This window comes from Pollicipes pollicipes, unplaced genomic scaffold (assembly GCF_011947565.3).
Source record: "Pollicipes pollicipes isolate AB1234 unplaced genomic scaffold, Ppol_2.1 Scaffold_4740;HRSCAF=5597_pilon_pilon_pilon, whole genome shotgun sequence".
In the NCBI taxonomy this organism is placed as follows: Eukaryota; Metazoa; Arthropoda; class Thecostraca; order Pollicipedomorpha; family Pollicipedidae; genus Pollicipes; species Pollicipes pollicipes.
Window position 1 is genome coordinate 25425430 of NW_023596545.1, and position 15442 is coordinate 25440871.

The 15442-nt window shown below is 53.5% G+C and overlaps 1 protein-coding gene across 1 annotated transcript in view; it reads left to right on the forward strand.

The window, feature by feature from the left end:
- The window catches only part of LOC119097917 (collagen alpha-1(XV) chain), a 63212-nt gene that overhangs the window by 33015 nt on the left and 14755 nt on the right, over window positions 1–15442 (forward strand). The window contains exon 2 of the mRNA XM_037220862.1: window positions 1176–1246. Within this exon, the coding sequence (XP_037076757.1) occupies window positions 1176–1246 (71 nt within the window). The remainder of the gene's footprint in view (window positions 1–1175; window positions 1247–15442) is intronic.

Genomic DNA, 15442 nt, shown 5'->3' on the forward strand with positions numbered 1-15442 from the left:
TTCTTTCAGTCGTCTCTTTCCCAGTCTCTCGCTCTTCTCTCTCTCCTCTCTCTCTCTCTCTCTATCTCTTCTCTCTCTCTCTCTCTCCTCTCCTCTCTCTCTATCTCTCTCTCTCTCTTCTCTTTCTCTCTATTCTCTCTCTCTCTCTTCTCTATCTCTCTCTCTCTCTCTCGTTCTCTCTCTCTATCTCTCTCTCTCTTCTCTCTCTCTCTCTCTCTCCTCTCTCTTCTCTCTCTCTCTCCTCTATCTCTATCTCTCTCTCTCTCTCCTTCTCTCTCTCTCTCTCTCTCTCTCCTCTCTCTCTCTCTCTCTCTCTCTCTCTCTCTCTCTCTCTCTCTCTCTCTCTCCTCTCTCTCTCTCTCTCTCTCTCTCTCTCTCTCTCTCTCGCTCTCTCTCTCTCTCTCTCTCTCTCTCTCTCTCTCTCTCTCTCTCTCTCCTCTCTCTCTCTCTCTCTCTCTCTCTCTCTCTCTCTCTCTCTCTCTCTCTCTCTCTCTCTCTCTCTCTCCTTATTCCCTTCTCCTTCCCTTTCCTCCCTTGTAATGACGGGGCAGGCTGCGTCCAATGTCTCGCTCACACACAGCCGCATACCTCCTCATCGCGTGTGGAGCGGCTCGCAGAAAACCTCCGCCAGACGAAGACTTCATTGACTAATTCATAACCTCACTAAGCGCCGTAAACCCATCGCCTCACCGCGCCGCGGGGCTGAAGTTGCACCGCCCAACGGCCGTTTTTACACATCGGTCTGCAGGCATGCGAGCGTGCAGGGTGGGATTGGATGGGGACGCACCGGTGAAGTGGGGGGAGAGAGAGAGAGAGAGAGAGCGAGCCGCGCTGGAGGGCGGGGCGGGCCGACGGCCACCGGGCGGCGCTCACCGCCGCCCCGCGTCAGTTAATGGCAGGCTGATTGTATAGCGTGGCGGGTATGTCCGGCCGGTTTGCCAAGGAATGTACCAAAGGTGGCTAGAAAATGGCATTGCGTCAGAGCTCGGCAGCCGGCACAGTAAAAGTGACCGCATCGGCTAAGTGCTCGTGTACCCTGGCTGACGAACTGAATGCATTTTTCTCTTCAACTTTCCGGTGAATGGAAGCCGTTTTCTGCTTTAGAGTCCCTGACATGATCTCTAGCTCTCATACGAACGGCAACTGAGACTCACTGTCCCCCTTCTTGCCGTCAGGTTATCGACGCTCGCCACGCCGCTGCTGCTGACGCTGCTGGCCACGGTGCATGGAGACTTTGTCGACATCGGTAAGTATATCAGAACAACGGCAGAAGTCAAAGTGTCGTGACGCTGTGTCCTCTTACACGCATTTATGTTTGTGCATGGTAGCGAGGACAATGCACTGTTGCGCACCACACGAGAGCTCAGCACTGTTCACCATCCCACGAACGAGATGATTGTGCGAGTTTTCCTCATAAACCGGCCAAACGCAACGCAAGCACTATTAAACACTTCCGAGCTTTTGGACGGCGTCTATATTGAGCTAAAGGGCTCATCGGATCGGACTGAAAAATACCCGGCATAACGAAACAGCGCTAAAGCCTGGCATATCACGCGTGATTGTTGAAAGTTGAGTTCAAGTGTGACAGTTTTTCCTGACGTCAGCCGGCCATACCCATAATGATACACGCAAGAAGCATCTACAGCATGGATTTTGATGATCCTAGTCAAATGATACACGGCACCAAACGTGATGAATATGTCGGTCACAATTAAACACGTTGGCCCCGGCTGCTGTTGCCGCGTGTCATGACTGGCGTCGGCCCTCAGCCCTCGTCATTGCTACTACAAATTACCATAAGTCTGCGTCGGGACGAGCATAGCTGACAGCTGATGGCAGCGTATTTCACGCGCTGGCCGCGCGATGAGAAAAGTCGCCGTTGGTCTGCAAACGGCAAAGCTCATGCACCTATGACTGTGATGCAAACGGCACTGGGCGGTTACACACTAGACGAGAGGCAGTAAATGATATGAGGAATACTTGGTCTCGAACGAGTAGTTAAGGATGTCTGAAGTAACGTAGTGGCGGATTTTATGCAGAGGCGCAGTGGTGACACCGTATCCCCGCATCAGTGTGGGGATATGGGCATCCCAGATAACCCGCTGGCCGAGCAGAGCACTCAACTCTTGAACAGTAGAGCAAGGACTTCCGATAGTCGAACCTGGAAGGCTGGTGAGAGAATTAATCGCCTTTTTGTGCGGAACCTTTGGGCAACGAGAGAGATATCGGCCCTTTCTGGATTTTTTTTCTGGATTTTAAAACGTAAACAAAGGTCAGGCTCCTTGACACGCGAAGTCAGGTCGGACAGGCCGTTGCCACTGACCCAAAAGTTAGCTATCACCGACATAAGATAGGAGACGGCTGTGGGGTACGAACGGGGACAGCTCATCAACCTGCGCCCGGCCGGGGGTCTGAGGCAAACGCACCTGGCCGAGGAGAAGTTGACTTCCCCCTTGGAATCTCCAACTTCCAGACGCCACATGCGGAGAACAAAGATACTGTCTTGAAAGTCTCATCGAATCATAAAAATGCACACGAAATTTCTGACTTCAAGTCAAATGCGAGGTCAACGGAGGTTACGAAAGGTCAAAAACGGTCGTATTGATCGATGTATTTGAAGCCTATGCTAACATGTCAAGACGGAAATCGCGAGCACGGAAATTAGTGTTAAGACTGTGGGGAGTTTATTCTTACCATATCTGTCTCCTAGCATGGGCCATACCAGATCAGGTCACCATTCAAAATTGGTCAACCAGTAGCCTACAAGAACCATACTTTTACACAATGCGCTTCCGTATATTTTGCTAGGTGCACCTGTGGGACAAAAGCATTTCAGACACAAAAAAAAAACAGTTGAAGACTGTCTTAGGGGTCAGCGGAGGTGAAGTTAGATCAAACAAAGAAACCATGCAAGTGAAAAAATTCGAAGCGCTTACTGGGTTTATGTGACCAATACAATGCCTTTCTATGGGCAGAAATAGTGTATTGTACACTTGCAGGTACACAAGATCGCAAAGCTGTGGTCTACATTTTACACAAGCCCTTCGACGGTTGGCAATGCATTTGAAACAGACGGATACTTATTAGTATATTGATAATTATTGTACTAAGATAGCATCTTTAGAACTATTTCAAACCCAGCATGTGCTGTGCATGCACCAAGCATGGGCCCATAGAGGTAGGTCATGACCTGGGCCAAGGTCACGTGCTATGTGGTTATATGATGGCTTTGCATGCAGGCTGGTACTCTTTTCCAATATACAAACCGCAAAACTGTACTAAAAGCGTACAAATTTACCTTAGCTACGACAAAATAGCAAAAAATTACCTGGCATCAGGTCACTGACTGTTCTTTTTCAAAAGGTCTGAAATAGACAAGCTGTGGGTACTGTCGTGTTCTTTTGCTGTAAGATGTTAGACAATTTGTAAATGATACACGAGAAAATATGTGTGGTCGTTTTAAGAGGCTGACCTCTTTGACTTGACCTAGGTCACAGATCTTGGTAGAAAAAAGCTTCAAATTTGCACAGCGTATGCCAAATTTATAGTTAAACATATGCGGAAAGTTTTGTGTTGCTGCAAGCGTGTGTTCTTGACCCGTGCTCGAAAAACCGTAGAAGGAAGTCAGCTTGCCACCCAGCCGGCCTCCGGCCGGGCGCAGGTCAAGGAAGGTGAGAAACAAGATGAGTCCGACAGTGGGGCCTTGGGCAGCACCGTGGGTGAATGTGAGGTTGGAACGGTTGCCGCTCACCGTCTGCTTCCGCTCGCTGAGGTAGCTCTGGTAGAACCAGCCGGTTGGCCGCACAATGCCGACCGAGTTTCCTTCCAGACGGACACCGTGATGGACGCTGACGCTGCGGCGTCGAGGCCAGTCGTCGTTAGCGATGCGATGTCGACTTTGACGATCGTTTGAGAGAGCTATTCGCCGGCGTCGAGCGACGGTGTCCCCGTGCAGCGAGCGGGTCGTCAGACGTGTGGTGGAGACGTGCTGCAATTCAGCAACACGCAATATTGCAATGTCATGTATCTAGATAGCTACGACTACGACCCACTCACCGTTGCAGACGCCTGTGACGCCGTTATCGGTCAAAATTGCTTTTAAGGATAGAGATAAACTTGCATACCTGATCCTGTGAATTGCCTCGTTACTTTCGAGACCTGTCGTCTCTTCCTCAGCAAACCATCCGGCCAACGGCACCTCCTGCATCTTACAGTGCATGTGCAAACGCAAATATAAAAGTCACAAACTACGACTGCCTACGCTGCTTTGAAATAATGACTTACCATTATTACCGTTCGCAGTCGCCGGAGCTACATGCCGGCGCACCACACCGGACCCGGAGGGAGAATACGTGCGTGCATCGATTACAAATATGCATGGGATCATTGGATATAATGATAATTCATACGATGATAATGCATGTAACGATAATATACATGATAAAGCATATAACTTAAATACATATATTAAGCATAGATTAATGACGATGCATATAATAAACACACATATAATGAGACATATGAATAACATACAACTAATGAGGATATGTTCAATCATAACACATACCATGATAATGCGCATGCCATAATGATCTGACCATTCTGGGATCCCAACCCGGCGTGCGATCGCTCGCCATCAATCCCTCTGGATCAAAAGAATTGCCACTCTACTAGTGTTCCTAGATGGAGGTTCATTTCAAACTCGTCTCGAGCGCCGGCGGCCTTTTCTCGGCTCCGAGCGCGCTGAGCGCCGGCGCCCCCGCCCGGCTTCATCCCCGCCGACCGGGGCTCGAGGGCTGCTCGAGCGGCTCTCGCAGCCGGCCATTCTGCAATATTGAGCAGCCGTCGTCAGTGTCCGGGCCACGATGGGCTCCCAGAGATCGTCATCCGTGATCGGGCCGTTCTGGTGACCGGTTCGTCGCGGCGGCGGCGCTTCCGGGCCGGCGCGGCAGAGCGCCCCGGTCGCTGGGGGGCGTCCCGGCGCGCTGTTTGCCCGGGGTGTTTGAGCGGGGATCAGCGGCCGAGTTTAGATCGGTAGGCGTCGGACCCGTGCGACGCGCCGTGATTGATCCGTCCGGGTGGGTGGGTGATAAACTCTTTGAGCTGTTAGATAAACGCGGTGATTTAAGTGAGTGGAGAGGGATAGGGCAGAAGGAAAGAGGAATGGAAAAGGACAGGGAGAGGGAGGCGGTGAAGTAGACGGACAGGGAGAGGAAGAGAAGAAAGACATGAAGAAAATCAGAGAGAAGGGGAGGAAAGAAGAAGAGATGAAAAGGTAGACAAGCAAGAGGAGTTCCGTGGACATTTTAAGACTAAAAAGCCAGCCTCAACTTCCATCCGACACAAACTTCACGACTCTCCCCCCCCCCCCCCTCCCGCACCACAATGCCTGTGTGGGCGGTGACACCACTGGCATGTTGCGCTTTAAATTCCTGCCAGTGTCATTTGCATTAGCCTTTCGCGGACGCTCTGCGGCCGTTTGAGGCAAACCGCCGCTTCCCTGCGTGGCTGGCACCGGCTACCGGAGCGCCGGTAAGTTGTTGAATAGACGGCGGAGCGAAAAAGCAGCCAACTTGTCGCGACCGGTCTGTAAAGCGCTGATCAGCTATTGATGTTTAGCGTGCGAGTGAATGGTGGGAGGCGGAGCGGAGATTGGCCGGCCGGCGCAGACGGCGCGCTGCCGTCTGTCGGCGAGCGGTGAATGTGGCCGTCGGCAGGACCACCGGCCGGCGCTTGCGGTCAGTCGCTGAAGAAGTCGACCAGGGTGACGCCTTGTACGCGAAACATCTGAACGACGCAGGCTTAGTACATGACACGGGTGTAAACGGCGAGTGAAGTCCAGTGGACGACGGCAAATGTTCTGTCTCTACAGTCATTTATCAATATTGCTGCGCTTCGTATGTCGCATCTCAGGTGGGCTCAACCTTGCGCTGTATCCTGCACTGCAGGATGCAGCGACCTTTGGGAAGTTCTGACCGCACAGGTCAACTCCTCTCGAACTCAAACCCTTCGTCCATACGAGACCATTCTTTTGAGTGTGACAGTCGCTTTAACATTGATAACTATTCCATATTAGGACGATACAACAATCAACTCAATATCAGCATCAAAGTATCACTTCGTATACACCAAAAGAAGCCGCCATCAAATGTCATGGGTTTGCATATTATCTGCAAATCATAATGTAGCCTGTTTCATACAGAGTCCAAAGGATATTTCGTCGCGTGATTTTGTATCTTTTAAAGGTGACCTGTTTGCGTGTAGGGAAATGTTGTCTTCGTGATAGCTTCGTTTCATTGCGTAAGAATGTGTCGTAATAATGGCATCTATCGTATCGAAGCGTTGACGAATTGACGAAAATGATAGCGACTGCTGTGGTGATCATCAAGTTTTACTTCTTCCAACTCTTCGATGATATACTATAGATTAGATTATATATATATATATATATATATATATATATATATATATATATATATATATATATATATATATGTGTGTGTGTGTGTGTGTGTGTGTGTGTGTGTGTGTGTGTGTGTGTGTGTGTGTGTGTGTGTGTGTGTGTGTGTGTGTGTGTGTGTGTGTGTGTGTGTGTGTGTGTGTGTGTGTGTGTGTTTGTTTGTTTGTACATAAATGTAACAGACGTTTAGATGAAGCGTTTTCAGCATCAGATGCGCCCAACAAGGTGCTCCGCACCTCACACGATGAGTGCGACTTCGGGTTATAAATGAGGCTGATTCGTGACGTCCTGAGCGCACTGTGCCTGTGGCGCTGTTCGGCATCGACTGCGGATATCACGGATCGAGCCACACAGTCCAACAGGCTGTCTCGGCGGCGGACCGGAAGACGGACGATCCCGCAGCCACGCGTTCAAATATTGAATCGATGCGCCGCGTGAGCCGATGCCGGGCGTCTCCCCCGCCCTCCAGAGCGGCCGATGAATAACGCAGAGCCGGCTGCCGAACGGATCGCGCAGGCGGCGCGCGCGTCCGCAGGGCGTCCGTCTCTCGTCATGACCCCGGGCCGGCGCCGGCCGACCCACTGGCGCTAGCTGGGGGCGGGAGGCGGCGTCGGCGGGCGTGGGGCTGAAACAGTCAGACCCCCGGCTGGGCACGGGCAGTCGGCACGCGTGGGGGCGCAGCTGGGAGGATAATGTGAACACCTGGACTCTCGGCTACGTCACAGAATGCGGGCCCATGCGTGTATGTCCTCATCCTGCACCGACCGGTAGCCCATGCGCTGAGCAGGCCATTTGAAAACAAGGACTCCAGGCGGAGGTACGGCATATGTGAACACATTGCAGCTTCCGGTTGAGCTGCTGTCTGCATACATATTTAGTCTCAGCCCAACGCTGCGGGCGTGCATTATACACACTTCCCCAGACGAGTTCAGAATGTTAACGCAGCCTATCAAGGGACTCGCATTCTCAGCTGAGCATGGAATAAGGACAACGGAGCTATAGCTCCTCCATTAACATCTTAGGTGCATAACACGCTCAGGGACGGTACTATCTGAGGAGAATGGGATGACCTCCTACCCCTTCTAATTTTGTCATTTTGCATTATGCCAGTGACGTTGCGTAAAAACGAGCTTGACTACACTCCGTCCACCAGTCATCTACCGTTGGCTCCACCCATGTGCAAGCAAGGTGACTATGCGCCCTAACTACATAACGTAGGTGTTCAGAGTTACCGAGAGTTTAGTTACCAGGCTCTTGAACTCAGCGGTAATGCGCATGCACGGTTTGTGCAACGCCGGTATTCTGCACCAGCCGGGGGCCTCTTGTCATTGCTCGCCCGAAGCCGGCCAGCGCTCACACTTGTGTGCGTGCGGGGGTGCGCTCGTGCTTGGAATGGTAATTGAATGACTCTCGACTTCTGGCCAATGAATGCTTCGTTCGGTGTCGCAAGCCGACGTTGGAAATCCAGCGAACGTCCATACCTGTCATGTAATATACACGCATTGCATACTTTTGCAGAGGAAAGCGTAGAAAACTGCTAGTTGAAATGCCCCACCTCGCCGCTCAACGTTGCCTCAACGGGCTGCGTTGCCCCGGTGAGTGAAGGAGATGGTCTCATGATCAGCACCGCCTCAGGGTGAGACCCCGCCGGCTACACGGAGATTTGGCAGCACAGAACCGCCACTGGACGCAAGGAAAATAACGTCCAAGGTAGCACTCATGCAACTCAGCGCGAGGATCCATCGATTGCAGGCAGTGCTCTCAAACACTAAGTGGATTAAATCAGTGCGCTGGAGATACATTGCCAAGATAAATGACCGCATAGCGGAGTCTCGACGATTTGACGCCTCCGGCTAACGATGCGGGACATTGCAAATGCACGCTGCTCGGCCACATCGAGGCGCCTTTGGAAACGGATCGCCGCTCCCTGCGCCAGATGATTGGCAGCGTCGTTTTCTTAAACACGAATAGCTGACGTGCACCCAAATATTTTGCCTAGGCTGTAAAAACAAACTATTGAATCAGCTTGAGGGGCATTTTCACGCCTGTCGCCCCATCTGAACGCTAAACACCGGCGCCGCTTTCGCATGCACGACGATAATGTTGTTCGGCTTGGTTACCAGTGGCGATAAGCATCCAAATACTTCCTGTCGTCAACCACGGCGCCTGTTGCTGTGACCACCCGAAAGTGTGCGGATGGGGGGGGGGGGGGGGGGGTAGTGGCCCCGCCGTTCGTGTGGCACCGCGACCTCGTGGGCTTCAGACTGCACATCGGTCACTGCAGCAACCATGCCGTCATTTCAGTTTTATGAAGCGCAATATGGGCCGCTGAGTGGGCCGAGGAGTCGCTTTAAATTGCTGAGCGTCGCCTCGGGGCACAGCCGGCCGGCGTCAGTCTCAGAAGGCGACAGCCGTCTGGTGCCGGATCGCCCGAACCAGTCCAGCTGGCACCCGGATGCGACCGCCGTGCGGCGCTGGGAGCTGGTGTGTGTGTGTGCTAGGGCGGCCCCGGACAGACTATTGATCTGGGGATCCGCCGGACGTCTTGATGCCGATCCCCCCCCCCCCCCCCCCGTGTCGCCCGCCGATCAGTGAGGTGTGCTGATTGTTTTAAGCTGTTCGGGCTGAGCTAAGCGGGCGGGCGAAGCTACGCGTGGCACGCGACCTGGTGGTGCCATCCTGTTCGGGCTGAGCTAAGCGGGCGGGCGAGGCTACACATGGCATGCGACCTGGTGATGCCATCCTATTCGGGCTGAGCTAAGCGGGCGGACAAATCTACACGTCGCATGCGACCTGGTGATGCCATCCTGTTCGGGCTGAGCTAAGCGGGCGGGCGAGGCTACACGTGGCACGGGACCTGGTGATGCCATCCTGTGTGTGGTTAGGTTAGCGTAGTGGCTGATTCAAACCTGCATGCAATATTGCAGAGTCATGCCTAGGCTTGCGTCCATTGTCATCTGTAGCAATTGCCTGTAAGGATGTTTTGTTTTCGTTCTACTACATTTCGATGTATTGATCACGTCGACGGCGCATTTTATTTACCTGACGTTTACGTTATTCTCTTCAACATATAGCCGAACAATTAGCACTTTCATACTATTGCTAGGTGGACAGCATGCCTAAGGCCAATAACAACGTAACGTCTACACTTGTTGTAGCACTAGATCTGTAAAGCCACAATATCGTATGGTCGGCACCGAACCACGGGCCGACTACAAGACAACGATTTCGGCCACGGGCAATCCCGTGCTCCATCCAAGGATCCTCTTGAAATTGGGAACGCAGTGCCTGTAAATTCTCCATTATGGCTATCGACCAGCAGTCCCATCGGCACGCTGGCGCATAACTGACCCAGAACGGTTGTTTAGTGCCCCTGAAACCTCTCTCTGCTTAGGAAGCACCTGTGGACCTATATGCCGATGATATATTCTGTCTGGTCCACAGGGGAAACGAAATTCACTCCTGATCATAGCCACAAACATTGCAATGTCACCAACTCACCAAAACCGGGGCCCTCGAAAGAATCGGTTCCATCCCTCCCGAGTCAGTTCAATTTAAACTCGGTTCCGGTCGCCTGTTAACCTTCTGTCGTACCCGGCGAGCTTGGTCCCGGGGTGAAGCCCGGAGTGGCCGGCCTCTATGTGGGCCTCCGTCCAGGCCCTGGAAAGGTCTACCTCTCTATGGGCCTCTGGCGAGGGCCCGGAGCGGCCTGCCTGCCTCTCTCTCTCTCCTCTCTCCCTCTCTCTCTACCTCTCTCTCTCTCTCTCTCTCTCTCTCTCTCTCTCTCTCTCTTTCTCTCTCTCTCTCCCTCTCTCTCTCTCTCTCTCTCTCTCTCTCTCTCTCTCTCTCTCTCTCTCTCTCTCTCTCTCTCTCTCTCTCTCTCTCTCTCTCTCTCTCTCTCTCTCTCTCTCCCTTTCTCTTTCTCTCTGTCCAGGGTCTGAAGTGGCCAGCCTCTGTCTGGGCCTCTCTCCAGGAGAGTCATCGAGTCCACCTCCACCGGACTCCGCTTGGCGCCTCCGGAGACGCTCCAGCGTCTGTTTTCTTCTCAGCGCGGCGGCCCGACAGCGGCGCCGCCGCTCGCCGGTGTGAAGGGCGGGGACAGCGGCGTCATCGGCGCTAGTGAAGCGGCCGGGACCTGTCGGCCCGATCCGGCAATTACGGCCTCGAGTGGTCGCGCTCCGACGCTCGGCTGAGAGCCGAGGCGCACCTTCGGGCGGCACTTAGGGCGCCGGTCGAACGTGACATTAGCGTCGACCCGTCGCAGCCGGGACGGCGGTGCTGGGGGAGGGGGGGGGGGGGGGGGCGTCGGCGGCGCTGAGCTACTCGGATGCCGCCGCGGTCTCGCCGGTTCGCTCCTGGGACTGGTCATCGCCCGACTGCACGGCTGTCCTAGCGCCCAGACACGCTGTCCGGCGGCGACCTATAGGGCTGTCCGGGAGTCCAGACACGCTGCCCGGCGGCGACCTATAGGGCTGTCCGAGAGTCCAGTCACGCTGCCCGGCGGCGGCCTACAGAGCTGTCCGAGCGTCCAGACACGCTGCCCGGCGGCGGTCTACAGAGCTGCCCGAGCAGTCCAGACACGCTGCTCGGCGGCGGCCTGCAGAACTGTCCGAGCGTCCAGACGCGCTGCCCGGCGGCAGCCTGCAGGGCTGTTCGAGAGTCCAAACGCACTGCCCGGCGGCAGCCTACAGCTGTCCTAGCGTCCAGACGCGCTGCCCGGCGGCGGCCCACAGAGCTGTCCGAGAGTCCAGACGCGCTGCCCGGCGGTGGCCTGCAGGTCTGTCCGAGAGTCCAGACGCGCTGCCCGGCGGCGGCCTGCAGGGCTGTCCGAGAGTCCAGACGCGCTGCCCGGCGGCAGCCTGCAGGGCTGTCCGAGAGTCCAGACGCGCTGCCCGGCGGCGGCCTGCAGGGCTGTCCGAGAGTCCAGACGCGTTGTCCGGCGGCAGCCTGCAGGGCTGTCCGAGAGTCCAGACGCGTTGTCCGGCGGCGGCCTGCAGGGCTGTCCGAGAGTCCAAACGCGTTGTCCGGCGGCAGCCTGCAGGGCTGTCCGAGAGTCCAGACGCGCTGCCCGGCGGCGGCCTGCAGGGCTGTCCGAGAGTCCAGACGCGCTGCCCGGCGGCGGCCTGCAGGGCTGTCCGAGAGTCCAGACGCGTTGTCCGGCGGCGGCCTGCAGGGATGTCCGAGAGTCCAGACGCGTTGTCCGGCGGCGGCCTGCAGGGCTGTCCGAGAGTCCAGACGCGTTGTCCGGCGGCAGCCTGCAGGGCTGTCCGAGAGTCCAGACGCGTTGTCCGGCGGCAGCCTGCAGCTGCCTTGGGTCAGCCGGAAGAGACGTCTGCCGTGACCTGTCCGCCCTCCTCGTCCGACGAGCGCCGTCGCCAGTGTTTGTCTTAGGGTTGTTTCTGTTTCATTGATGGCTGTTTGCGCTTGATGCTTATGTTTGTTGTCATAGCACCAGCGAGTCACGGACAGGTGTGTGTGCGCCGCTGACTCGGCCGCCGGAGGCCGGGCTCGGCCCGCTGTTTACTATGACACGTCCTGCTATTGTCGGTTTACTATGCCTTTCCTCGGCTACCTGCTTACTACGAGGTTGTAGTTCGTTTAGCTATTTGGGTGCTACAAACGCTCACGTGAATATTCACCGAGTGACGTCGTTACGAGCAGGATCTGCGCTAAGCATTCAGTTGGCTTCATAGACGTTGAACCCGCCACCCAAGTCGGTCCGGAGTCGGAATAATTTTGTCGTTAGCCAAACATCACCTAGTGTTCAGTACCGCGCCATGGACGCCGCGGTGCGGTCAACAGCCGGCATGCCTCTCGTTTCTGACCAGGGAGGAAGATCGCCTTTGGTAAACCTCGACCGACAACGACTGCCGCTCAGCGCCCGCTCAGCAGGCTAGTCATTGAACCGCAGGGACCACACGGATGGGCGGCGATGTCTGTTGACACGTCCCTATGCGCGTCTCTCTGTCCCGCTGTGCCTGTCCTTTGGGCTGTGTACGTCAGCGGGTCTGACGCGCTGTGCTGCAGTACGGGTACTACAGTACGGCACCCCGTCACCGCGGTGGCTTCAGACCCATCGGCGGACGCTGACTCTCAGCAGCTCTTCAGGGCCGTCTGAATGGTATGCATCAATCGAGACATAAGCGTGGATCACGGCATGTTCACAGGATTATGTTTATAGGTTACGGCATGCTCTTCAGGGAGAGGTGGCAGGTCTGCTCAGTTTTGGTGCCCTCTACGTGTGGTGCCGCTTTGTCGGTTACGATACCCTCTGCAGAAAGCGTCGCGCGGTCAGGGGAGGAGACAACCACGGCGGTGGAAGACATTGCTAACAGTTAACCTGCTTCACGACTATAGCAGTCTATTGACCCGCCCGATTACCATGCTGCACTGGCTTTATGCAACTTAAGTCATTGCTCGTAACTATAAAGCTGGCAATTCGTTATCGGGAAAGGCATGTGGCTCAACAGCTTTCTTTGTTCCTGGTTTCCATGAATTTTGCATGACATTTCTGTTAACAAACATCTGCTCGCCAATCTCATAACTTGCAGCCTCTGTAGTTATGTGCATATTGCGCCGATTTGACTAACACCCGCCAATTTATGAGTCAGATCGGCCGCCTAATTAAAGAACAGCCCAACTTAGTAACGTCCAACTTCTAAATTCTCCGGGCCGAGTTTGTCGAAATTGACCTCGTTAAGTCGGAATTTCTTGGACAGCTCGCCGTCTGCCAGCGCTACGACTGGTCGGATTGGTCCACGAGTGTTGCCGATGTGCGGCCTCAGGTCAAGGGTGTATCCTGTCGGCCGCCGTGCGAGTGCAGATCTATAGAGTAACCTCGTCGCCAGGCAAAGGAGGTTCTTAGCTAAGAGGAGTTTGGTAGGCCAAGTGGTATGGGAACCATTGAGGTCAGGCAATCGCAACATGGTCTAATCTTGGAGGACGTTAGAGCTGTGGAAGGGCACTATAGCATTGTTTTCTGACTTAGGGCTGTGGAAGGAGACTATAGTATTGTTTTCTGACTTGGGTGCGTTTCATTAACACGTGTCCTAGGAGCCGGTTGGATATCCCGCGCTCGGGTGAAGGGATCAATTTGACTCCCCTGAGATCTCAGGATCTAAGGGAGCTAGAAACACCAAATTCACAGGTTGTGTTGATATGGACGTAAACTCACTTAAGTCGAAGTTTGAGGTCCGTAGGTTATGACATTCGGGTCAAATAGTGCCAAACAAGTTCAAACTCTAGGTTGGACTTCAAAGTGCCCTAAGAACCTGGATACATGTTTTAAGCAAGAGGCCACATGCTCATTCAAGGTCAGTGACCTTGTTTGATGTTTTTAATGTCATGGTGGCCAAAATTATACAAGACTGCTTTGAGTTTTGCATTTAAATAAGCAACAAAGATTACGCTGGGCAGTATGTTCTTAAAAAGCAAAATGCTGACTTGGGTCATTTTAGGTCAGTGACGTATTATAACCCTTAAGAAGTTCATGGAAGATGCAGACTGCGGGTCCTGTTATCGATAAATTCGAAATGAGCACCAGAAGCCGCCTTATACAGCAAGCTTTAGAGTAATCAAGAAAGTTTTTCTAGTCTAGAGCAATCAAGCAAGTTAGATCAAGGTCAAGCTCAAGTCTTGACCTTGGTGTAACCTTCACACCTGACCCTAGGTCAGTGGCACTTGTTCATTCAATTGCTGCGTTGTTTAAAGAAGTGTCTCAGATATGCATGACTTCGTCTAACACTCCGCCGTTGCGTCAGATTGATCAATTCCCTAGGGATTGACTTTGCTGAATCCATGGCCTGATTTTGACCTGCCGTGGGTCAGTGACCTTGAAAGGTATGATTCCAAACGAACCACTATTCAGTTGTTTGCAGCTACACAACTTTTGGCGCGGCAACGCCGCGCAGTTCGGAAATTATTCCAGAAAAACCTTTGAGGTTCAAATTGACCCCCACCCGAGCGCGTGTTAACCAGATCAAGAATCGTGCGTGCTTATGAAGCCTCTGGATGGACATAAATGTTCCACTTAAAAAGATATACCTTGTGACTGATAGAAGTGCATTGGCCAGTCTTTTGCGTGCTGACCGCTCTTGGGATACTTCTAGCACTCACAGATATTCTGGTAGATCTGGCAAAATTGCATTCACTGAAATAAGACAGGTAGGGCAAGGCGCTGAATTAGACATCAAACTATTTCTTTAACGATGTTGGTGTACCAGTATCCAAGCAGACGGCGATTTTCATCCCCTGTTGTATCGATTTCGTGCCAGCTTAACAGAACTCAGAGAACATCTTCCTTCCCCTCAACTGACTCCTGTCATCCTGAAGATTGACAACCACAGTCCTCACCGGAGTATGGTGAAGTCAGAAGTCATGTTCTGGTATCAGTGCTCAATCATCTGGAGACGTTCTGTCCAATCGTTATTCCGGCAGCGCCGGCAGCTCCAGCCTGACTTTGTCTTGTCTAAGTGCTGATCTTAGATATGCAAGGTTTATCTAAGTTCGCTGACAGATCCGATGATATCCATCGGGGCCGGTGCCGGGCAACGTTACCACTACTGAGACGGTGATAGAGTATCATGTTCTGTCACTGCGCTCCTTTTCGGAACTTCCTCTTAGCATATTCAAAGAACATACGCATCTATGCGAAATGTTAATTCCGAGTACTATTGGTCTCGGTCTTCGCACTGTTCAGTGGCTTAGTCAAGGGGGGAGGTTAGCTCTTGGGTCATGCCCCCTCCCGCCAACTAGAGGTGCCCCCACCCCGGGGTCGAAGGCCCCAGTACCTTTTTGGCAGTTTAAATTGCCGTTCGCCCTCTAATACATCAAATACGGACCATTGCTGGGACTCAGGCTACGGGCTACTTCGATGGGATTTCAAGCTAAGCACGCTCTCGGGTGGCCGGTTACTCTTACCCTTTGCTCGAGTGAGGGGTCAGTTTGACACCCCCTCCTGATATTTCGGAAACTAAGATGGTA